At 35.8% G+C, this 24,614-nt stretch overlaps 1 protein-coding gene and 1 non-coding gene across 2 annotated transcripts; both read left to right on the forward strand.

The window, feature by feature from the left end:
- Positions 1 to 6,017: 6,017 nt before the first annotated feature.
- On the forward strand, positions 6,018 to 7,576 carry LOC118058515 (protein DMR6-LIKE OXYGENASE 2). The gene is made up of 4 exons (XM_035071213.2): positions 6,018 to 6,308; positions 6,387 to 6,655; positions 6,735 to 7,065; positions 7,211 to 7,576. The coding sequence occupies exons 1-4, from the start codon at positions 6,129 to 6,131 to the stop codon at positions 7,457 to 7,459; spliced, it is 1,029 nt and encodes a 342-aa protein (XP_034927104.1). The 5' UTR covers positions 6,018 to 6,128; the 3' UTR covers positions 7,460 to 7,576.
- A 5,657-nt stretch (positions 7,577 to 13,233) lies between these two features.
- LOC118058517 (small nucleolar RNA R71) lies at positions 13,234 to 13,342 on the forward strand. The gene has a single exon (XR_004689188.1). It is a non-coding gene; the product is annotated as a small nucleolar RNA R71 (small nucleolar RNA).
- Positions 13,343 to 24,614: the final 11,272 nt, after the last annotated feature.

Here is a 24,614-nt window from a genome sequence, read left to right on the forward strand (position 1 = left end):
TTCTCATTCAAGTGGGAAGTTCCAATTGAAAGAGACTGATGATCTCAATGCTAGATTAGCCTCATTAGCTAGGAATGTAGAGTCTCTTGAGATTAAAAAAGTGCATGTCATGAGTAAACAATAAGAGGAAAGTTGTGTTGTTTGTGAGAGCAAAGGGCATAGGACAACTGAGTGTCCTACCATTCCAGCCTTCAAGGAAGTGCTCTATGGCCAAACTTCTGATTCAAGTAATGTTAGAAAGCCATTTTCAAACCAAGTAGGCAATCCCTACTCTGATACTTATAATCCTGGATGGAGGAACCACCCAAATTTTGGATGGAGAAATGAGGGCTCTTCAGTACCTCAAACATTTCAACCTCCACCCCAACCATTTCATGCTCCCACACCTAATGCGTTCCAACCACCTCATAAGAGATCCCTAGAGGATACTCTTCAATAATTCATGCAAACACAAGGAGGAATCAACAACCAAGTTTACAAATTTCAAGATCAGACCAATAGGACCTTAGATGACATTAGAAGTCAACTAACCAAGTTGACTCAATCACTAAGCATTCAAGAGAAGGGAAAGATCCCAGCTCAACCAATGCCAAATCCTAGAGGTCAGGTACACATGAGTGAATCGTCACTTAGTGAACTTTCAAACCATGAACAGGTCCAAGCCATCACTACCCTTAGAAGTGGAAAGATTGTTGACAAAGCTATAGGTTTTGGGATTCCTAGAGGTATTGTGGAGGAGAAATCTAGGGAAAGTGAAGAGGGAATCAAAACACAAGTGACAAATGAGAGTTTGAGTGACAAAGAAGGCGAGATAAATGAGAAAGAGATGAGTGAGAAAGGAGATAATTCAAGAAAAATTGGAGTCAAAGTGAGTGATTTAGAATTTGTTCCTAGAGCACCATTTCCACAAAGGTTAGGGAAACCTAAACATGATCTTATGAACTTGGAAATCTATGAATTGTTCAAACAAGTGAAAATCAACATTCCACTCCTTGATGCAATTAAACAAGTTCCATCTTATGCAAAATTTCTTAAGGGCTTATGCACAGTCGAAAGGAGATTGAATGTGAAAGAAAAAGCTTTTCTAACTAAACATGCTAGTGCCATCATCCAGTTTAAGACCCCTCCCAAATACAAAGATCCTGGTTGTCCTACCATTTCATGCATTATTGAAAGTCATTAGACCAAGCTTTGTTGGATTTAGGAGCAAGTGTGAATTTGATACCCTACACTGTTTACAAACAGTTAGGTTTAGGAGAAATCAAGCCTACTCGAATCACCCTTCAATTAGCTGATAGATCAATCAAGATTTATAGGGGTATTGTTGAGGATGTGTTGGTCCAAGTAGATAAATTCTACTTTCCTGTTGATTTTGTAGTCTTAGACACCGCACCTATTCAAGGTTCTAATGCTCCCATCCCAGTCATCCTAGGTAGACCTTTCCTAGCTACATCCAATGCTTTAATTAAATGTAGGAATGGGGTGATGAAATTGTCTTTTGGAAATATGACTGTGGAGATGAACATATTCAATGTCTCCAAACAAATTGGTGAACATGAGGACATTAGAGATGTAGATTTGATCCAAACAGTTTGTCAAGAACACTTTGAGAGAGAGTGGATAAAGGATCCATTGGAGAGAACTTTAATTCATGATGAAAGATTTTCTTCTTTGGAATGTGTTGATGAGGAAGTAAGAGAACTCGAGACTTATCTAGATTCAATGCCTATTATGTCAATAGGTCAATGGACCCCATTGTTTAAGCCTTTGATTTCACCCCAAGTGAAAGTTGAGGCATCTCTTGTCCAACCTTATAGACCAGAAAGGAAGCCTTTTTCGAGTTCATTTGATTACCAATTCATCCTTGTAGCTGTTGATTATGTGTCTAAATGGGTGGAGGCCATTGCATCTTGAACTAATGACCATCGAGTTGTGGTCAAATTCTTAAAAGAAAATATTTTCTCTCGTTTTGGCATGCCCTGGGCTATGATTAGTGATAGAGGAAAACATTTTTGTAACAAGCCCGTTGGGATTTTGATGAGAAAATATGGTGTAATTCACAAGGTCAGTACCCCTTATCACCCACAGACTAGTGGCCAAGCTGAGTTGGAAAATAAGGAGATCAAGAACATTTTAGAGAAAACAGTCAATCCAAACTGTAAAGATTGGTCCCTACGACTAGTTGATGCTTTGTGGGCATATCGCACTGCTTACAAGACCTCTTTAGGAATGTCTCCTTACAGGCTAGTTTATGGAAAGCCTTGTCATCTCCCTGTTGAGATTGAGCACCATGCATATTGGGCCATCCGAAAATTCAATGACAATGAAAACGAGGTTGGCAAAAATAGAAAGCTTCAATTAGAGGAGCTGAGAAATGATGCATTTGAAAATGCAAAAATTTCAAAACATAAGATGAAAGCTTTGCATGATAAACATATTTTTAGAAAATCCTTTCATGTTGGTCAAAAGGATCTCTTGTCTAATTCACGATTACATCTCTTTCCTGGGAAGTTGAGGACAAAATGGATTGGTCCATTTGTGATTAAATCCATCTCTGAGCATGGTGCATTTGAGGTAGAAAATCCTAAGAATGGAAATGTTTTCAAAGTAAATGGTCATCGATTGAAACCTTATCTTGAAAACGTTGTGGCTGAAGTTGAGACATTGGATATTGAAGATCCAATACCATTGTAGTATCAGAAGTAATGAGTTTTTATTTTTTTTTATTTTTTTTTCTTTCTTCCATCTCTTAATTTTCTTGTTCATGCATTAGGGACAATGCATTATTTTACGTTGGGGGGTGTGAGGTTCTTTATTTTAAAAAAAAAATCAATGTTTTCTTTTAGTTGTGATATGCAGGTTAAAAAAAAATCAAGCAAGAAGTCAACTCATGTCCAATTCAATCAGACATTCATCCTTGAAAACAAAAGGGGAGTAACAGTTTTCTAATCTTTATACTTTTCTTCTCTTTCTTTTTTACATTCAGGATAATGTAAAACTTAATTTTAGATATTTGATTTTGTTGAATGCTTGAGATAACCATGCTTGTTAAAAAAAAAAAAAAAACTTGCATTCGTATGTGAATGAGATTTGTTTAGGATCAAACATTATATTTTTGGATTCATTATTGTGTTGAACATTGCATGCTTTAATTTGGGATAGATAATATCTTATAAAGCAAGATATAGCATACTTTTTTTTTTAGATTATTAAAGTACATCTTTCCTTGTAAAAGTTGTGTGAGTTGTGTGATTATGCATGAAAGATGAGTGTGATGCTTTACTTGTGATTATCCCTTTTGATCTAGTCCTAAACAAGGTTTAAGTAAATAGAGTAATAATTATTACAAAAATAAATAAATAAATGTGTACAAATTTCTATCTACTCCAATGTTTTGAGTTGCTCAGTAACTAAGGGTATTCATCACAAATATTTATCTTTACGTCAAACAGCAGCTTGAAATATGAGTATGCAAAGCAATTTAAGTTTGTGACTTTGTGAGTAACCAGGTGCATTCATCACAAATGTTTGTATTCGCGTCAAAAGGGAAGTGACCACTTAAAGAAAAACAATAAATAATATCTTTTAAAAAAAATTTATATAGATATTTCTCTAGTTTGCTACCTTGTTTGTAGTAGTGAGAAGGGAAGATTACAAGTTGAGTTTTCGCGTGAATCAATTATGTTGGTTGCATGATAAATACGATTGAATTTGGAATTTTGTATGGATGTTTGATTTAGAGAATGGATCTTAAATTCAGCCCCAAATCAGCCTCCAAATCAGCCCAAGCACAATTCATGATCTTACATGTCCACACAACAAATAACATTTGATTTATTTTGGGCAATTCATTGATCCAAGAGGGAAAACACATGGATGGAAAGCTGGAGGGAACATTATGACATTATTTTGGTTCAAAAAGAAGAAAGAGACAGCTCATAAAGGAGGAAGAAAAACGTGCATCAAAGTGTTCTCCAAGCTGGCCTGATTTGATTTTCCAGAACACCTTTTAGTGTTTTGCCCATAACTTTTGACTCAGATGTCCAAATTAGCTGTTCTTTAATGCTTTGGAAAGCTAATGAATGACCTATAAATATGTGTCTAATAGGAATCTCCAAAGGAGGCTTCTAAGAGGGTCGAATTTCTGTCCAAAGTTAGAGTCAGATTTGTGTCTAGGAGGCTTCTCCAAAGGAATCTTAATGTTTATCTTCTCATTTTCTTCATGAATGTTTTATTATTGCAAAGAAATTTTAGAAATCATTTAGTAATGTTATAATCTTGAATTTTTATGCACAAACCTTAGTTTTGGTATAGAGATTGCTTGATTCAATGTCTTACTTAATATAAAAGTACTTGTTCATTCTTAAGCAATAATTAATCTTCATGTTTTTAAACTTCATTGTAATATCTTCCGATCTAATATCACCATCATTGATATTAGGTTGAGTTATCTTATATATGTTGAAGAAATCACCAATACATCACCATTAAAATTGATTTAGACCAAGACTTACTTTTTCTTGTCTTTTAAAATTTGTTTACACTTTTTCATCTTTGAAAACAAATCCATGAATTATTTTCAACCAAGTTATTGTTAATTTAATTTCTCTTGAGTTTTTTTTGTTACCTAGCTTAATTTCCAGATCTAGCTCTCTGTGGATATGACCTCGATCTTACCGAGTTAATTGCTACATCGCACACTCGTGCACTTGCAAGTTAAAACAAGTCGATCATAAAAAGCGATCAAGTAGGTGTATTGTGAAATCTCATGAGTATTGCACTACACTAAGAGATGAATTCTATTACGATAAACCCTAAACACTGTTGTGGGAATGGGTATTGTCACTTTTTATGGGATATTGATTTGCTTTATCCTATGTGAGTTGTGACTTGCTAATGAATGAAATGTATTGATAAATTCACAGAATAATTTGTGAAAAGCATCAAGAACCCAATGACTTACAAAAAAAAAATTCATCAATTTTGGTTATGAAAAAAAAGCTGGGTCATTACATGTTACCTCTTGCAGCATTATTGCTAAGTATTTATATGTTAGGTATTTGTGTCTAATCCTATAACTTACTCTTGAGGTCAACCCCCTGTTTACTTTGACTCCTGGCCTAGTAAGGGTATTTTGGGAACCTTTTGGATTCCATCTTGGCTCTTATTAGGCTAACCCAACCATATGAAATACATAATTTTTATGTAAAATGGAAGTATATTTTGTAAAATAGTCAATTTTTTCATAAATCATGTAAACACAAATAAATTTAAGAAAAACATTGAATTTTTCAAAAATTCTCAATAAGCTTAGTTTTTTGTAACAAACAGACATGTTAATTACAAAAAAAAAAATTCTACATCAAGTTACATATTGCATAATTTTGTAGATTTTGGCATAAATTGATGATTTACATAAGATCAATCAAATATACAGCTTTTATATAAAATGCAAGTATATTTCGTAATTTTTTTTTTTATGTAAATGGACAAGTAACATGAATGTTTTTATATTTCAAGTTTCCTAAGAATCCACCTTACGTAAATATGGTATATAATAATCAGCGATGGATAGCTTCTTTAATTTTTAGAATGAACTAATTGATGTCTCCTCATGGGAAAATATCCAATACTCCCGAAATAGATACTACAATAAGAGATTGAAACGCATGATTGGAATCAAATTCAGTTGTATTGCTTTAATGCACTTTCCTTTAATATTCACTCAAGCACTACAAGTGAATTGGATCCAAATTACACGTGTCAATCTCTTATTCATTGAAGTACTGAAGATTTCCCCGTTACTTACCATGCTAAAAAAAAAAGAGACAAAAAGGCTTCGTTATTCATAACGTTAAAAAAAAAAAACATCCAATAGGATCAAAATAATCTCCTTGGATGATATCATTACCTAACGAATTCATGTGGCAACTCCGTGGATAGCATACTTGTGGCCACCAAGTCTTATCTTATCATCCATTCATCTACAATAAATGACTAAATTCCAAGAAACACATAGATAAATAAACCAAACGATCATCTCCTTCTAAAAGCCATAAAATTAAAATTAAGAACACTGACCAGTGCTTCCAGATCAGTAACACTCGCAGACTGATCAGATATCGGCCATGTCTTCCCCTACTGATCAGTTAAAACTTGCTAATAGTGATGAGCTTGTATCGGTAGGGGTTGAGATATCAGCTGATGGCTTCATCCCTGTCGTTGACGTGGAGGGACTTCAGGGTCCTCGCCGCCCTCAAATCGTTAAACAAATTGGTCATGCATGTCAACACTATGGTGCCTTTATCGTAAGTTCTTAATTCCCCCTTTTCCCATATATATTTTAAGTCGTGATTATATTTGATTTACCTTCCAGCAATTTACAGGTGAAGAACCATGCAATTCCAGAGACCGTTTTCAACAACTTCCTGGGCGGCGCAACAATGGATTTCTTCAGATGGCCAGAGCAAGAAAAGTTGAAATTTTACACTCCTAAACCTGGAAAATTTGACAATACTGAATCTCGCAAGCCCATCGAGTACTTTCGTGCTTATACTACCGGCGAAAATGCCTCTCTCGTAAGGGAACTGGCATATGTTTCTTGTCTTATTGGAGATTATGCAAATCTATGGCCTTCAATTCCTCCCTCATTCTGGTAAACAAATGCCCTTCAAAAACCATTTAGTCTCTTTTTTCTCCTCTTTCCATCTTGATGTTGGCATGGTTATGTATAGGGAAAGAGTTACTGATTTTAGTACAAGCGCTAAAAGGGTGGAGTTCGCACTAGGCGAGGCCATATGTGAGAGTTTAGGCCTGGAAAGAGATTACATAAAGAAGAAGCTACTGAGCAACCATGAACAAAAAGTAGCTATGAACTTCTATCCAGCACGTAAACAAGAAGATTCAGAGCTTACTTGTGTACTTCGTGACCATACGGACCCGACCATAATCACAATTTTGTCGGAACAGAATGTTCATGGACTTCAGATTCTACACGATGGGGAATGGATGAATGTTAATCTTAGCCCAAACCACTTGATTGTTTTAACCGGTGACCTACTGCAGGTGAGTTTATGTTATTTGCTTATATCCTATTGTTGAGATTAGATTAAGCTAACATGGATCTTATGATTTGTTCTCCCAACGACAGCTTGAGATTTTGCGTTGAGTAGTTATTTCGACATGTATCTGATTGTTTTTGTATCTGCAGGTACTTAGCAACCGTCGATACAAGAGTTTGCCCCATCGAGTTCACGTGACTTGCGAAAAGGATCGTTTATCCATCGCCACCTATTGCAATCCATCAGATTATGCTACAATAGAACCGGCTAAGGAATTGATCGACAATGATCATCCAGCAATCTATAAAAAATTCACATACCGAGAGTTCAAAGACAACGTTGAATTAGCTGTGGATGATGCCCGGTTGAACGTTTTCAAGATTACTGCAGCTGCTTAACTATGCTAGCTTTACATGCAATATTGGTACCTTTGACATCCTTGTAACAAATAAAACATATGGATGTTTGGTTTGGCCGAATAATGGTTTGCAAATGTTACGAATATTTTGAAGGAACTGTTTTCTGCTAGCGCCTGCGCGAGCCATGTAGCTTATTGTTTTGATGTCGAATAATCACTAAAAATAATGTATAAGTAATCGGTCTTGTAGCTATAATATATTAAGACTGGTTGGTAGCAGTTGATGCGCGACTATAAACAAAAATTGAAAGAAGCAAGAGAAAAGAAAGAAGAAGCCAAGAAGCAGAAGAAAAAAAAGCTGAAGAAGGAGAGCAGAAGCTGAAAAGGAGAAGAGAAAAAGGGTTGGAAAAGTTTACAACTCTGCAAATTATTTAAAATTATGCTTAAATAAGAAACCTTAAAACAACTAACAATTAGGCCAAATGCCCACAAAAACAAAACTGAAGTTCAAAATAAAATGCTATCAAGTTAATAACCAAACTCAACTAAAAATAATAAATTAAACCCAAAAACATAAGCTAAAGCTCAATCTCCCAACAGGTAAGGCTACCCTCCATCATTGATGATCATACGCGGGCATAATTGTGTCTTGGATTTGGTGTTCCTATAATGACCTGACTTTTTCAAGACTAAAATCGATGGATTTTTTCACTATATCATTCTGCCTTTTTATTATCATATTGACAAACTAATAAATTCACATTCCTATTCTAGCCTTTTTATTATCACGAGTTCATACAAGAGTATTGAACGACAAGTTACACAACTAGTACTTTCGTTATGCTGACCTCATGTAATTTCAAACATAACATCCTCATAAGAAGAATACCACATACGTATATTCATGCACATCATATCTACATGTTCGCACATACACATCTATGTTCCACTTCAATTTTTCATTACAAGTTTTTATAAAAGGGGTCGGACAACTAATTACACGATTAACATGTTTGTTCATACATAACTCATATCACCTATAACATGTGAATACATCGTTTTTTTTTTTCAAAATGTGTGAGCCACCAAACGAATGTCCTTACGCACCATGTTGGTATGATTTCCCTGTTGCAGCACAAGGTAATTTCAAGCATTATTGGCAATTTAAGAACATAATAAAGCAATATTAACGTCACATTTCATTCATGGACCAAAAGAGCATAATTCTTTCATTTCTCCTTATGTAAGTACCACCCTTAATAATTCATCAATTATCGAGGCTAATTACAATACTCAAACCCGGTCATCCATCTTGAATACCGTTAACCGAATTAATGTTATTCTCTGTTTAAAGCATAACAATCATAGTTCTTTCTATACTTGGTATGTATAAAACATAGTACCCATGAACGCATCAATTCTTGAAACTAACTCATAACTCCCAAATCTGGCAATCCTCTTAGAATGCCATTAGCCGAAGCTAATCATTTATTCATCTCGGTTATCCTCTTAGGATGCCATTAGTCGAAGCTAATCATTTGTCAATCCAATCTTCCACTTAGGATACCATTAACCGAAGCTGATCATTAACCGATCAAACATTCCAAAGGCGATTTAAGAAATCACTATAACATGACATTATATGTAAACACAAAAAAAAAGAGAAGTAAAGTGAGAATGACTCCACCATCATTGCCGATTTCTAAATCGACAGCAACACAGTTTTTGGCTGCCGATTTCTGAATCGGCAGTGATGCAGTTTTTTCTGCTGATTTCTAAATCGGCAGAGACAGAGTTTTTGGCTACTGCAACACCATAATTTTTGCTGTCAATTTCTGAATCGACAACAACTGAGTCTAATTAAAAGTTTAGGAAACAAATCAGACTGTCTTAAGGAGTTAAGAGGGAGGGGTAAAACCAGTTTTAGACAGACCAAAACAGGGACAAGAATGCATCTAAACCAACCCCAAATACCCCACCTCATTTCATGGGAAGTATAAATGCAAGGAGAGAGAGAGAAGGTGACCCTTCATCTTCCTAAAGTTGTCTTGACACGACCAAAAGATTGATGTCTTCTCCCAAGTGCAGGAGTATCAAAGTAATAAATAACCCGGCAAGACCGAGGTCGAACCACAAAGAGGTTAATTGTATAAATTATAAATAACAAGACAACAGCAACAACAATAATAACAACAATAATAACAATAATAGTAATAGTAATAATAATATTAGTAGTAGTAGTAGTAGTAGTAATAATAATAATAATAATAATAATATAATAATAATACTCAGTACGTGGCGTTGTTATACTTGAGAATGATCTAAAAGATCGGGTCACAGGTTTCCAGCCTATATACTGAGTTTATGAAAAGATCAAAGAGATATATTATATAATATAAACAGATTTTTGATGCGAATGAACAAGGCAAGACTAACAATGTCAGGATCCTTGATCAAACACAGAGCATACTTAACGTACATAAAATATAACAAGAATGTAAATAATAATAATAATAATAATAATACTAATATTAATAGTAATAATAATAATAATAATAATAATAATGGTAGTAGTAGTAGTAAAAAAAACGAAGAGGAAGAAATTAATGAGAACTTTGAGATGGAAGATTAATGTAAGGATTAAACAATGATAAAAACAAATGTCAAGGTTAGAGGATCCACCAATGGTATTTCAAACAAGTATAGTATAAACTCTTATTAAATCACATAATTTTTCTTATCTTTTCTTTGTCCCAAGACAGCACCCACGACATAATCACTAGCGTCACACATTATTTCAAAAGGTAGTGACCAATCAGGAGGTTGAATGACAAGAGCAGAAGTAAGCAAGCTTTTAAGTTTAACAAAGGCTTTTTCACATTATTCAGTCCATTTAAAAACATTTTCCTTTGTTAGAAGGTTACACAATGGTTTAGATATTACACTAAAATCTTTGATGAACCTTCTGTAAAAACCAGCATGTCCTAAGAATGATCTAACATCTTTAACAGATTTTGGTGTTGGTAAGTTGGCAATTAGCTCGATTTTAGATTTGTCAACCTCAATTCCTTTCGATGAAACAATGTGACCAAGTACAATGCCGTTTGTTACCATAAAGTGACATTTTTCCCAATTCAGTACAAGATTCTTGTCTTCACACCTGTTCAAAACCTTTTCCAAGTTAGTTAAACAATCATCAAATGAATCACCAAAAATAGAAAAATCATCCATAAAAATCTCAAGAAAACGTTCAACCATATCACTAAATATGCTAAGCATGCATCTTTGAAATGTGGCCGGTGCATTACATAACCCAAAAGGCATTCTTCGATATGCAAAAGTACCAAATGGACATGTGAAAGTAGTCTTCTCTTGATCTTTCAATGCAATTTCAATTTGATTGTAACCTGAATAGCCATCTAGGAAACAATAAAATTCATGACCTACAACTCTTTCTAGGATTTGATCTATGAAAGGTAAAGGAAAATGATCTTTTCTAGTCATTGAATTAAGTTTCCTATAGTCAATGCACATGCGCCAACCAGTAATAGTCCGAGTTGGAATTAACTCATTTTTCTCATTTGTTATCACAGTGACTCCAGACTTTTTAGGTACAACTTGGGTAGGACTTACCCATTTGCTGTCAGAAATAGGATAAATGATTCCATTATCTAGAAGCTTAATTACTTCATTTTTCACTACTTCTTTCATATTAGGATTAAGTCTTCGTTGCATTTCTCTAGATGGTTTAGCATTTTCCTCCAAATAAATCCTGTGTGTGCAAATCAAAGGACTAATTCCTTTTATGTCAGCTATGGTCCATCCTAATGCATTTTTGTGCATTTTCAGAGTCTGTAATAACTTACCTTCTTAATGTGCATTAAGTTTCGAAGAGATTATTACCGAAAAAGTTTCATTTTCTCCCAAAAATAAGTATTTAAGATTGAATGGTAATGGCTTCAAATCAGGTTTTGGTCGTTGAACACTTGAAGGTATAGACTCAATTGATCGTGGTGGCAATTCTTCAATTTGTGGTCTCCAATTACATGCCTTTGCTTCTTCCTAAAAATAAACCATTTGCAACTCATTAGGTTCATCAATCTTAGTTTCACTGGAAGTGGTTTGAAATTGATCATGAACTAATTTTTCAATAAATTCCACTTCCTGTAAATCATTATCATCTCCAGGTTGCTTGTAAATGTTGAAAATATTCATCTCCAATGTCATGTTTCCAAATGATAGCTTCATCAGTCCATTCCTACAATTAATCAATGCATTAGAAGTTGCAAGAAATGGACGTCCTAAAATAACAGGAATTGAATTACATGCTTCAACAAGTTGTGTATCCAAGACAATAAAATCTATAGGGTAAATGAATTTATCAACTTGTACTAACACATCCTCAACTATTCCTCAAGGCACTTTTACAGATCTATCAGCAAGTAAAAGAGTTACAAAGTTGGTTTTAACTCACCTAGATTGAGACTTTGAAAAACTGAATATGGAAGTAAATTCACACTAGCTCCAAGATCAAGTAAAGCTCTTTCAATTTTATGTTCTCTAATAAAGCAAGAAATTGTAGGACAACCAGGGTCTTTATATTTCAAAGCTTTATTGTTCTGAAGAATAGAACTTACTTGTTCGGCTAAAAATGCTTTCTTTTTCACATTTAGTTTTCTCTTCACAATGCATAGATCTTTCAAAAATTTAGCATAGGAAGGTACTTGTTTAATAGCATCCAACAAAGGTATATTGATCCTTACCTGTTTGAAAATTTCAAGGATTTCAGAATTGTGATTGACTTTCCTTTGTTTGGTCATGGCATGAGGAAATGGAAGTGCTGGCGGAGAATCAGTCTTTTCTTTACAATGTTCAGATTCAACCCCTTCCTTACCCTCAGAGATTGACTCATCATCTTTCTCACAAGGTTCACGAGTGGGTTTTTCAATAACCTTACCATTGCGAAGAGTGATGACTGATTTGACTTGATCCATGTGTTGGCTTCCGGAACTACTTGCATTTGCATTGTATTGCCCCTTTGGATTTTGTTGTGGTTGAGATGGGAACTAACCTTTCTCTTGAAAACTGAGAACAGATGTGAATTTTGCAAGAGCATCTTTAAAATTTGTCATGCTTTAAGCAAGTTAAGTGTTGATTGTCTCTTGCTTTTCAATGAATGCATGCAATGTTTCCTCAAGATTTCTTCTAGGAGGTGGAGCATAAGAAGGTGCATATCCATTAGAATTTTGGAAATTATGGTGTGCTTGAAATGGTGGCTACAAAGTTTGTGCATTATTGTTGTCACTCTTCCAACTGAAATTTGGGTGATTTCTCCAACCAGGGTTGTATGTTTGCGAGTATGGGTTATGATTGGGCCTTTGGAAATTATTTAAAGCATGGGCTTGTTCATGGAGGCATTCCTTGAAAGAAGGAAAAGTTGGACAGTCATTGGTTGCATGTTCATTTGTTTCACAGATTTGACACACAATGTCTTGAATAGATTTTAATTGACCACTCTTTTTCAATTCTAATGCCTCGACTTTTCTAGCTAAAGATGTAAACTTGGCTTGGAGGTCATGATCTTCCCTAAGGTTATACATACCTCCACTAGATGTATGAGGTTGGGTTTTACTTGGTGCCTCATAAGTACCCGTAGTGTCCCAATTTTGTGCATTTTCAACTAGCAAGTCTAGGTACTCCATTGCTTCATTAGGGTCTTTATCTTTAAAAGTTCCATTGCACATCAATTCAACCAATTGCCTATCTTTAGGTGTTAACCCTTCATAAAATTGTGAAACCAATCTCCATGTTTCAAAACCATGATGAGGGCAAGTATTAAGCAAGTCTTGATACCTATCCCAACATTGGTAAAATATTTCACCTGGTTTTTGAGTGAAAGTGGTGATTTGTCTTTTGAAAGAGTTGGTTCTGTGAGATGGAAAAAACTTCTTTAAAAATTGTTGTTGTATTTCATCCCAAGCACGAATGGATCCTGACCTAAGATTTTGTAGCCATGTTTTAGCTTTATCTTTTAATGAAAAAGGAAAAAGCTTTAATCTAATGGTATTCATGCTACAATTTAAGTCATTATAGGTGTTACAAACTTCTTCAAATTCTCTCAAATGCAAGTATGGATTTTCTAGATCTAAGCCATGAAAAGAAGGTAAAAGTTGAATAATGTCTGGCTTAAAATTAAAATGGGATGCATCAGGAGGGAAAACCATGCATGAGGGTGCACTTATTCTTGTGGGATTAATGTGATCTCTAAGTGTCCTAACACGATTATTCTCATTATTCTCATTATGAAGTGACTGATTATCTTCTTCGGCTATATTTTCTGAAAATGATGAGGATACCCTACAAAGTCTACCACTTAATGTACGTGATCAAACACTCATGCACGTGTAGAAAGAGAATAAAAGGAAGAAAAAAACAAAAGAAAAAGAAACAAAACAAAAGAAACAAAGTTAGATACAAGAAAAGTGAAAAGCAAAAACAAAATAAATACTATAATTTGTACAAGAATTTACCTCCCCGACAACGGCGCCAAAAACTTGACACGACCAAAAGATTGATGTCTTCTCCCAAGTGTAGGAGTGTCGAAGTAATAAATAACCCGGCAAGACCGAGATCGAACCACAAAGAGGTTAATTGTATAAATTATAAATAACAAGACAACAACAACAACAATAATAACAATAATAGTAATAGTAATAATAATATTAATAGCAGTAGTAGTAGTAGTAGTAAAAAAACGAAGAGGAAGAAATTAATGAGAACTTTGAGATGGAAGATTAATGTAAGGATTAAACAATGATAAAAACAAATGTCAAGGTTAGAGGATCCACCAATGGTATTTCAAACAAGTATAGTATAAACTCTTATTACTTAATTTGGAAACCAAACACGGAGGAGGTTCCAATCAGATGCTTTGTCATTAATAGCTCATTATAAATTATTAACATGATCATATTAATTATCTTATTTACATAACACCAAACTTTTAAATATTGTCAGGAATTCATGATGTTAACTGATGTTAACAACAAATCAAGTTCCTTTCATAGCCAGGTGTAGGTAATACCATACGGTTGGGCTATGAGAGTGCCAAGCATTTGTTGTACCAAGTATTATACAACACAAATCTAGATTAACCATTTAACAAGCAAGGTATTAAGAATTAGTAAGATAAAAAGATAAGACATCTTAATATTAAACATTAAGGTCCATGTTGAGTTTACACCATACTTATTCTTACACCATTAGTGTAACCTTTTCACCTTGACATAATAAACTTAGATAAACATAATGAAGAAGAGAAACATAAATAAACAAAACAAGAACATAAATAAGATACAAGTTAACTAAGGAAAGGAAAGGAAAGGAAAAGCATAAACAATATATTAATGAAACCAAAACTTAAGAATTACAAAAAATATAAAGAGAGAAATAAAGAGCATGAACTTGATCTAAACAACAAAGCCCCTAAATACATGGCAAATGCCTCCTTTTATAGGCCAAAATTCAGAATTATTGATTTCATGACTAATTGTTGAGTGGGTGGCCAACTTTTGACTTGGTGAAAATCCTTATTTTCTTGTCTGAATAAAACAAAAATGCTACCATCCGAACTGGATCCACTTGAAAACATGAAAGTTGTAGAAAATGAACTTCTATAACTCCAGATATGGGCCAAACACTGAACAATGTTTGGGCTGCAGAACAGATTCAGACTTCTCCGCTGTTGCTATAATTTGGACTTGAAAACGGCCTTCTTAGATCTTGATGAAAACATGAAAGTTGTAGGCCTATGTCTTACTGAATTTGTGTAAAAATTTGAGATCATTTTGACATCTAGAACTCGAGATATGACCCAATTACCGAACAATGTTCTAGTTTGGACTGCACCAACATCTCTTTTCTAAGTTTGGCCCTCTCTTTGTCCTTTCAATTTCCATACTTGAACTCATCAATCAATCCTTTGATTTATATGATAGGCCTGCATTTAAGATGAACATTTACCATATCTTAAGGCATTTTAGAGTATTAGACTTGTTATTATAAAACATGCTTTAGTTAAGGAGTTATTGATACTTTAAGTGCAAAATGATGATATAAAACCTTGATAAATATGCACTTTTAAGTACTAATCATGTTTGCAGCAGTTGCATGTTGCTCTTCTCTTCCTCCTTCCCAATGGAAACCTAAACCAAACCAGCAAAGAGTGCCTTGTGAATGTGTTAGGGAGAGTTGAGATCTTAAGAGAATATTGGACAATTGCCTAGAGGGAAGGGAAGAGGGGCTAGAAAACGTGAGTGGAAGAAGAAGGAGGAGAACTAGCAGGACAAGAGAAAAAATGTCAACAAAGAATACTATCAAACCTTCCCCAAACTTACTTAGATTCGAAAGGTATTGGTCATGAAACTCCCTTCCTCTTGTTCTTAAGACTCAGAACTGAAAATAAAGAAGAAGACCCTAAGAAAATTGACCTAAGACCTAAGCTAGTTGTGAAGGAAACTTAAATTAACTAAGAGGACAAAGAAACAGAAATGAAATGAGGCCAATTTCCAGAACATCTGATGATGTGCATCATGGGAATTATAATCCATCTCGTAAAGCTAAATCTAATATGCAAGAGGATTCAGATGGTCCAATGACAAGAGCGAGAGCGAAACAACTACAACGGACCTTGACGAATCAAATTGCAATGATTGAAGCTGCGTCGGAGTTAAAAATTAGCAATCAGTTTGAAATTGGTTCAAGGGTGCTTATTTGCCTACAGTTGGAACTTGGAGATGGGAAAAGCCCTTAATGGTTCTTTTCATGCTGGGCTACTTGTATTTGGATTGATAATGCAAGTGAAGGAACTAATGCTGTTTACGGTCAGAACAGTAGATGGATTTGAACCCGAATTTGAAGTCATCCAATGCATGTGAAAAGAAGATTTATGTAGGTAAAATTCAAGTTCAGAACGTGATCTTTCTATATTGTCCAACCATGATTGCATTAGACTTTTGTGTCAAAAGTTATGGTTGTTTTAAATTTCATCTGCATATGTTTTAGAAATGTCAAAAAAAACATCAGTTAGTTAAATTTGTCTACTTGCTTTATTAAAAGTCCAGTTTTTAGGCTTGACTTCTGTCATGTTGAATTCACCTAACTTTGGAGGCATGTTCCAAAGATAAATATGTATCAGAATATGAAATAAACACTTTTGGCCAAGATTTGAAAACTTAATTCAGGGAATTAAGAGTTGTTCTTCCAAATTCGTTTTGTGAAGAACCATACCTGACTTATCACTCTTCAATCACAAAGAGTGTGGCGTCGAAATCCTAGATTGATCTTTGTGGCGTCCAGATCGACTTATCAAAGTATCATTCTAGTCTATCCTCCATCTTATTTACCTTAAATCACTACAATCCAGCCTAAATAGCAAACGAAAGACAACACAACCAGACCCATCCTTCATCCATTTTCGTTAGAATCATTGTTGCCGATTTTCAAATCATTCACGGCACATCATCTGGTATCAGAGCATCAGTTGCGATCTAAGACAGGAGCCAAAAACAACAACAAGAAGAAGAAAGGTTTGCTGGAACAGAGGTTGACAGACTTAACTATGGCTGGAGATAAAGAAGATTTGCCAAGAGGGTTAAGTTTGGAACAGGCACAAGTCATGGGCTTACAACGATCTCATGCTGAGATTCGGGATGAGATGACTGGAATTCGTGAACAGTTGAATACCCTTATGCAAAGGATACAAAGAAATAATTTGCAACCCCAACCGAGGCAAGCACTTAGGGTGCCACGAAATGATATTATAGAAGCTGACGAAGATCCAGATAGGGATGACGAGGCTGATGATAGGGTCAGACCAAGAAGGCAGAATTATAATCCTCCTAATGGTCTCAAACTTAAAATTCCACCATTTAGAGGAAGTAGTTCACCTGAGGAATACTTGGAGTGGATTCAGAAGGTTGAAAAGGTGTTTGAATGGTACGAATATTCTGAAGAAAGGACGTGCAAGGTGGCAGCACTTGAGTTTACAGATTATGCTCTTTTATGGTGGGAAAACGTAAAGATTCAGAGGAGAAGGGAAGGAGAGGAGGAGATTGCAACATGGGCAACTATGAAAAGAGTGATGAAGAAGAGATTTGTTCCTGATTACTATAAACAGGAGCTATACATCAGACTTCAGACTTTGCGACAGGGATCTTTTGACTGTGGAAGAGTATGTGAAAGAGTTTGAATTGCTGCTGATTCGATGTGAATTGATGGAACCTCAAGAGCAAACAATAGCTAGATTTCTTGGAGGGTTGAGGAAGGATATAGCTAATGTTGTTGAGTTACAACTGTACATCTTCCTTGAGGAAGTTATAAAGCTTGCAACCCGAGTAGAGAGGCAGCAGAGACGAGGAGGTGTCCGAACTAGTGTAACTACGTCAAGTGCGACAAGGGCTGTTTCTACGCCTACACGAACATGGAGCACACCTAAACGAGATGAGAAGGTGGAGTTTAGCAAGGGGAATACCAGTTCTGATTCTTTGAAGGGAAAGGAGAAAAGTGACAGAACCTCAACACCCTAGGAGGTCTCGAGACATCAAGTGCTTCAAGTGCTTGGGACATGGGCATATTGCTTCGGAATGTCCAAATAAAAGGGTGATGATTTTGCATGGGATCATGGAGAGCTGATCAGGGAGATGAGAGGTTGAAACTGAAGACGAAGATGAGGTACAAGTGGCTGAACAAGAAGAGGATTTCGAACCAGTGAAGGGAGATTTGTTGGTTGTTCAACGGGTTCTGAATGCACAAATTGACGTTAGTAATGAGCAACGCGAGAACATCTTTCATACTCGATGTCAGATTCGAGATAAGGTGTGCGGGATGATCATTGATAATGGAAGTTGCACTAATGTTGCGTCAACTACCTTGGTGGAGAAATTGGGTTTAAATACCCTTCCACATCCCAGACCCTATAGTTTGCGATGGCTGAATGAGAATGGGGAGATTCGGGTGACAAAGCAAGTTCGTGTACCTTTTTCCATTAAAACCTATCACGACGAGGTTTTATGTGACGTTGCAAATGTCAGCTAGCCATTTGTTGTTGGGTCGTCCATGGCAGTTTGATAATGATGTGACCTACAATGGACGGAAGAACACTTATTCTTTTATGCTGAATGGAAAGAAGGTGAACTTGTTACCAACTGAGTTCTCAACAAGTTAGAGAGGATCAGTTACGAAGCCAACAAAAGGAGGTGACATCACGAAAGGGGTTGTTGTTAGCCAAAAAAGGAGACATCAAACAAAGCATTAGCCACAACAGGGATTGTTTTCATGGTCTGGGCAAAGCAACTACTACAAGTAGAAGGATTGGACTTACCAAGACAGATTAAGGAATTACTTGAAGAATTTAAAGATGTGTTTCCAGATGAATTGCCTAAAGGATTACCACCTATTCGTGGTATTGAGCATCAAATTGATTTGGTGCCGGAGCTTCACTTCCTAATAGACCAGCATACAGATGTAATCCAGAGGAAGCGAAAGAGATTCAAAGGCAGGTCGGTGAGCTCTTAGAGAAGGGCTATGTGCGAGAATCACTTAGTCCATGTTCCGTACCTACTTTGCTTGTACCGAAGAAAGATGGTACCATGAGGATGTGCATGGACAGCCGCGCTATCAACAAAATAACAGTTAAGTATCGATTTCCTATACCCAGACTTGATGATTTGCTTGATGAGTTGCATGGTGCTGCATTGTTTTCCAAAGTCGATTTGATGAGTGGCTATCACCAAATTAGAATGAAAGAGGGAGATGAATGGAAAACAGCATTTAAAACTAAACAGGGGTTATATGAATGGATGGTAATGCCGTTTGGGTTATCTAATGCGCCTAGTACATTTATGAGGTTTATGAATCATGTTTTGAGGAAGTATATTGGGTTGTTTGTTGTAGTATATTTTGACAACATCCTGGTGTATATCAAGACCTTTGATGATCATGTGAAGCATCTTAGAGTTGTGTTTGAGACTTTGCAAGATTCTAAGTTGTATGGGAAACTCACAAAGTGTTACTTTTGTAAAGAAAGTGTCGTGTTTCTTGGATATATTATCTCTAGCAGGGGAGTTAGAGTTGATGAGGAGAAAATTGAGGCAATTCGAGATTGGCCAAAACCTGCTAGTATCACTGATGTGAGGAGTTTCCATGGTTTAGCTTCTTTCTATAGGCGATTTGTGAAAGACTTCAGCTCTATTGTTGCTCCTATGACAGAATGCTTGAAAAAAGGGAAGGAGTTTAGATGGAGTGAAGATGCGCAGAAAGCTTTTGAGCTAATTAAGGAAAAGTTGTGTACTGCTCCAGTTTTAGCACTTCCAGACTTTGCTAAAACATTTGAAATAGAGTGCGATGCTTTCGGGGTTGGAATTGGTGCTGTTTTGATGCAAGAAAAGAGACCGATTGCATTCTTCAGTGAAAAGTTAAATGGAGCGCGTTTGAACTACTCTATTTACGACAAGGAGTTCTATGCTTTGATTTGGGCTTTGGAGGTATGACAGCACTACTTGTTGCCTAAAGAATTTGTTATACATACTGATCATGAAGCCTTGAAGTATCTTAAGGGGCAAAACAAGTTGAATAGAAGACATGCTAAATGGGTGGAGTTCATGGAGTCATTTCCTTATGTCATAAAGTACAAGAAAGGGCAAGTTAATGTGGTTGCTGATGCTCTTTCTAGGAGGTATGCACTGATCTCTATGTTGAATGCAAGGCTGATGGGTTTTGAACAGGTGAAGGATCAGTATGCCAATGATTCCTACTTTGCTAATGTGGTTGCCGAATGTGCAAAGGGAGCTTGTGATGGGTTCTTTATGCATGAAGGTTACTTGTTCAAAATGGGCAGAATGTGTATTCCTTCAGGTTCGTTACGGGAATTGCTTGTGCGAGAGGCTCATAGTGGTGGTCTTAGTGGTCATTTTGGGGAGAAGAAGACTTATGAGCTGCTGAAAGAACATTTGTTTTGGCCCAGTATGTTACGGGATGTACACAAGGTGATTGAAAGATGTGCTATTTGCAAGAGAGCTAAAGGTAAAGAGAATGCGTATTGACTATATATGCCACTGCCTATTCCAGAGCAACCATGGATGGACATTAGCATGGATTTTGTACTTGGACTACCGAGAACACAATGTGGGAAGGATTCAATAATGGTGGTGGTTGATCGATTCTCCAAAATGTCCCATTTCATTCCTTGTACGAAAACTGACGATGCAGTACATGTTGCTGATTTGTTCTTTCAAGAGATTGTTCGTTTGCATGGAATTCCTAAAAGCATTGTCTCTGATCGTGATACAAAGTTCTTAAGCCACTTTTGGAAGACTCTTTGGAGGAAACTTGGAACAAAGTTACTTTTCAGTACGGCATGTCATCCACAAACTAATGGACAAACTGAGGTAGTAAACCGAACTTTATCTTCTTTGTTACGAGCTGTTATACATAAGAATTTGAAGAGTTGGGATACTTGTTTGCCGATTGTGGAGTTTGCATATAATCGTAGTGTGCATGGGGCTACAAAATTTTCACCATTTGAGGTTGTCTATGGCTTTAATCCTTGTGTTCCTATTGATCTTGTTCATATTCCAATTGATGAGAGGACATCTATGGATGGAATTAGAAAGGCAGAATTGATGAAGAAACTACATGAGCAGGTTCAACTACATATTAAGGAGAAAACAACAAAGTATGCTAAACAAGATAACAAGGGGCGAAAGATGGTCAGGTTTGAACCTGGAGATCTTGTTTGGATTCATATTAGCAAGGGCAGATTTCCAAGCAAACGTAAGTCCAAGTTGATGCCAAGAGCTGACGGTCCATTTCGTATTATAGAGAAGGTGAATGACAATGCGTATAAGGTAGATCTTCCTGGTGATTACAATGTATCAGCTATTTTTAATGTTAAAGACTTATCTCCGTACTTGGATGATGATGACGATTCTGATTTGAGGACAAATCATTTTCAACCTGGGGCTGATGATGTGCATCATGGGAATTATAATCCATCTCGTAAAGCTGAATCTAATATGCAAGAGGATTCAGATGGTCCAATGACAAGAGCGAGAGCGAAACAACTACAACGGGCCTTGACGAATCAAATTGCAATGATTGAAGCTGCGTCGGAGTTAAAAATTAGCAATCAGTTTGAAATTGGTTCAAGGGTGCTTATTTGCCTACAGTTGGAACTTGGAGATGGGAAAAGCCCTTAATGGTTCTTTTCATGCTAGGCTACTTGTATTTGGATTGATAATGCAAGTGAAGGAACTGATGTTGTTTACGGTCAGAACGGTAGATGGATTTGAACCCGAATTTGAAGTCATCCAATGCATGTGAAAAGAAGATTTATGTAGGTAAAATTCAAGTTCAGAACGTGATCTTTCTATTTTGTGTCAAAAGTTATGGCTGTTTTAAATTTCGTCTGCATATGTTTTAGAAATGTCAAAAAAAATGTCTGTTAGTTAAATTTGTCTACTTGCTTTATTAAAAGTCTAGTTTTTAGGCTTGACTTCTGTCATGTTGAATTCACCTAACTTTGGAGGCATGTTCCAAAGATAAATATGTATCAGAATATGAAATAAACACTTTTGGCCAAGATTTGAAAACTTAATTCAGAGAATTAAGAGTTGTTCTTCCAAATTCGTTTTGTGAAGAACCATACCTGACTTATCACTCTTCAATCACAAAGAGTGTGACGTCAAAATCCTAGATTGATCTTTGTGGCGTCCAGATCGACTTATCAAAGTATCATTCTAGTCTATCCTCCATCTTATTTACCTTAAATCACTACAATCCAGCCTAAATACCAAAAGAAAGACAACACAACCAGACCCATCCTTCATCCATTTTCGTTAGAATCATTGTTGCCGATTTTCAAATCATTCACGGCACATCATCTAACAAAAGAAAAATGCATAAAATGGAAAGAGCAAATCATGGTAGAGCGTCGACCTTAGCTATGTGGTTGGACAACATGCATGTGTGTGTTCTGTTAGGATTTGATTAAAGATTATATGCTAGAATAAATGGTTTCAATATGTGTGTTCTACTTGGATTTGATAGATTATGTGCTGGAATTGATTATTGCATCTGTGTATTCTGCTGAATTTAGGGACAATTTATGTGTTGGGATTGATTATTGCATGCATATGTGTGTGTTCATGCTGAAATCAAGTGACCTTGCTGGAACCTAATGAAAAATTGTGTGTTCTGCAGAGAATTTGGGATTCACAACTGAAGTGGTATTGTCTACAATGAATTTGTGATTCACTACCGAAACTGAGTTGTCTGCAGCGAATTATCATTCGTTGCTGAATTGTGTGATTCGCTGCTGAAGTTGATTGTTTGCAGCGAATCTATGATTCGCTACCAAAATTGAGTTGTCTGCAGCGATTGTGTTCTGCAGTGAATTTGTGATTCGATGCCGAAGTTGTATTGTTTGCAGTGGATTTGTGATTCACTGCCGAAATTGAGTTGTCTGCAGTGAATTAGCATTCGCTGCAGAATTATGTGTGCTGCAGCGAATTTGTGATTCGCTACCAAACATGTATTATCTGCAGTGGATTTTTGATTTGCTGTCGAAACTGAGTTGTCTGCAGCGAATGAGTGTTCTGCAGTGAATTTGTGATTCGCTGCTGAAATGGTATTGTCTGCAGTGAATTTGTGATTCGATGCCAAAACTGAGTTGTATGCAGTGAATTAGCATTCACTGCTGAATTGTGCGTGCTGCAGCGAATTTGTGATTCACTCTCGAACAGTGTGTTCTGTAGTGAATTTGTGATTCACTGCCGAACATGTATTGTCTGCAGTGGATTTGTGATGGGCTGCCGAAACTGAGTTGTCTACAACGAATGAGTGTTTTGTAGTAAATTTGTGATTCGTTGTCGCAATGGTATTGTTTGTAGTGAATTATCATTCGATGCCTCTGCCGAATTGTGTGTTATGCAACGAATTTGTGATTCACTGTCGAAGTTGTGTTATCTGAAGGGAATTAGCATTCGCTGTAGAATTCTATGTTCTATAGTGAATTTTTGTTTCGCTACTGAAGTGGTATTGTCTACAGTGAATTACCATTCGCTGCTGAATTGTGTGTGCTACAGCGAATCTGTGTGATTCATGTCTACGGTGAATCTGTGATTCGCTCCCAAAATTGAGTTGTCTGCAACGAATTAACATTCTTTACAGAATTGTGTGTTCTACAGGGAATTTGTGATTTGATGCCAAAGTTGTATTGTTTGCAGCGGATTTGTGATTCGCTGCCGAAACTGAGTTGTCTGTGACACGACCAAAAGATTGATGTCTTCTCCCAAGTGCATGAGTGTCGAAGTAATGAATAACCCGCCAAGACCAGGGTCGAACTACAGTGAGGTTAACTATATAAATTATAAATAATAATAGTAAGAGGACTTTAAGATGTAAGATTAATGTGAGATTCAACAATGATAAAAACAAATGTCAAGGTTAGAGGATCCACTAATAGTATTAGAAATAAGTATAGTATAAACTCTTTTTATTAATCAATTGGAAACCACACACAAATGAGGTTCCAATCAAATGATTTATCCTTAATAGGTCATTATAAATTTTTAACATGAGCATATCAATTATCTTATTTTAGCAACACCAAACTTTTAAATATTGTCAAGAATTCATGATGCTAGCTTATGTTAACAACAATCAAGTTCCTTTCATAGCACAGGTGTAGGTTATACCATACGGTTGGCTATGAAAGTGCCAAGCATTTGTTGTACCAAGTGTTATACAACACAAATCTAGATTAACCATTTAACAAGCAAGGTATTAAGAATTAATAAGATAAAAAGATAAGACATGTTAATAACAAACTTTCTTGGATATAAACATTGAAGTCCATGTTTAGTTTATATTATACATATTCTAACACCATTAGTGAAACCTTTTCACCTTGACATAATAAACTTAGCTAAATATAATGAATAAGAGAAACATAAATAAACAACATAAGAACATAAGTATAGTAAAGGAAATAAAAAGCATAAACATGAGATTAAGAAAAATATAACATGAAATAAAACTTAAACATACAAAAATATAAAGAAAGAAATAAAGAGCATGATCTTGATCTGAACAACCAAGATGCCGAAACTGAGATGTCTGCATTGAATTATCATTCG

Source organism: Populus alba, chromosome 8 (assembly GCF_005239225.2).
Source record: "Populus alba chromosome 8, ASM523922v2, whole genome shotgun sequence".
NCBI classification, from domain to species: Eukaryota; Viridiplantae; Streptophyta; class Magnoliopsida; order Malpighiales; family Salicaceae; genus Populus; species Populus alba.

What these genes read in the sequence shown, in the direction of transcription:
- LOC118058515 (XM_035071213.2), top strand. Translation starts at nt 6,129, where the DNA reads ATGTCTTCCCCTACTGATCAGTTAAAACTTGCTAATAGTGATGAGCTT. An exon ending in AACACTATGGTGCCTTTATC is followed by an intron (nt 6,309 to 6,386) that starts GTAAGTTCTTAA and finishes AGCAATTTACAG; the next exon opens with GTGAAGAACCATGCAATTCC. An exon ending in TCAATTCCTCCCTCATTCTG is followed by an intron (nt 6,656 to 6,734) that starts GTAAACAAATGC and finishes GGTTATGTATAG; the next exon opens with GGAAAGAGTTACTGATTTTA.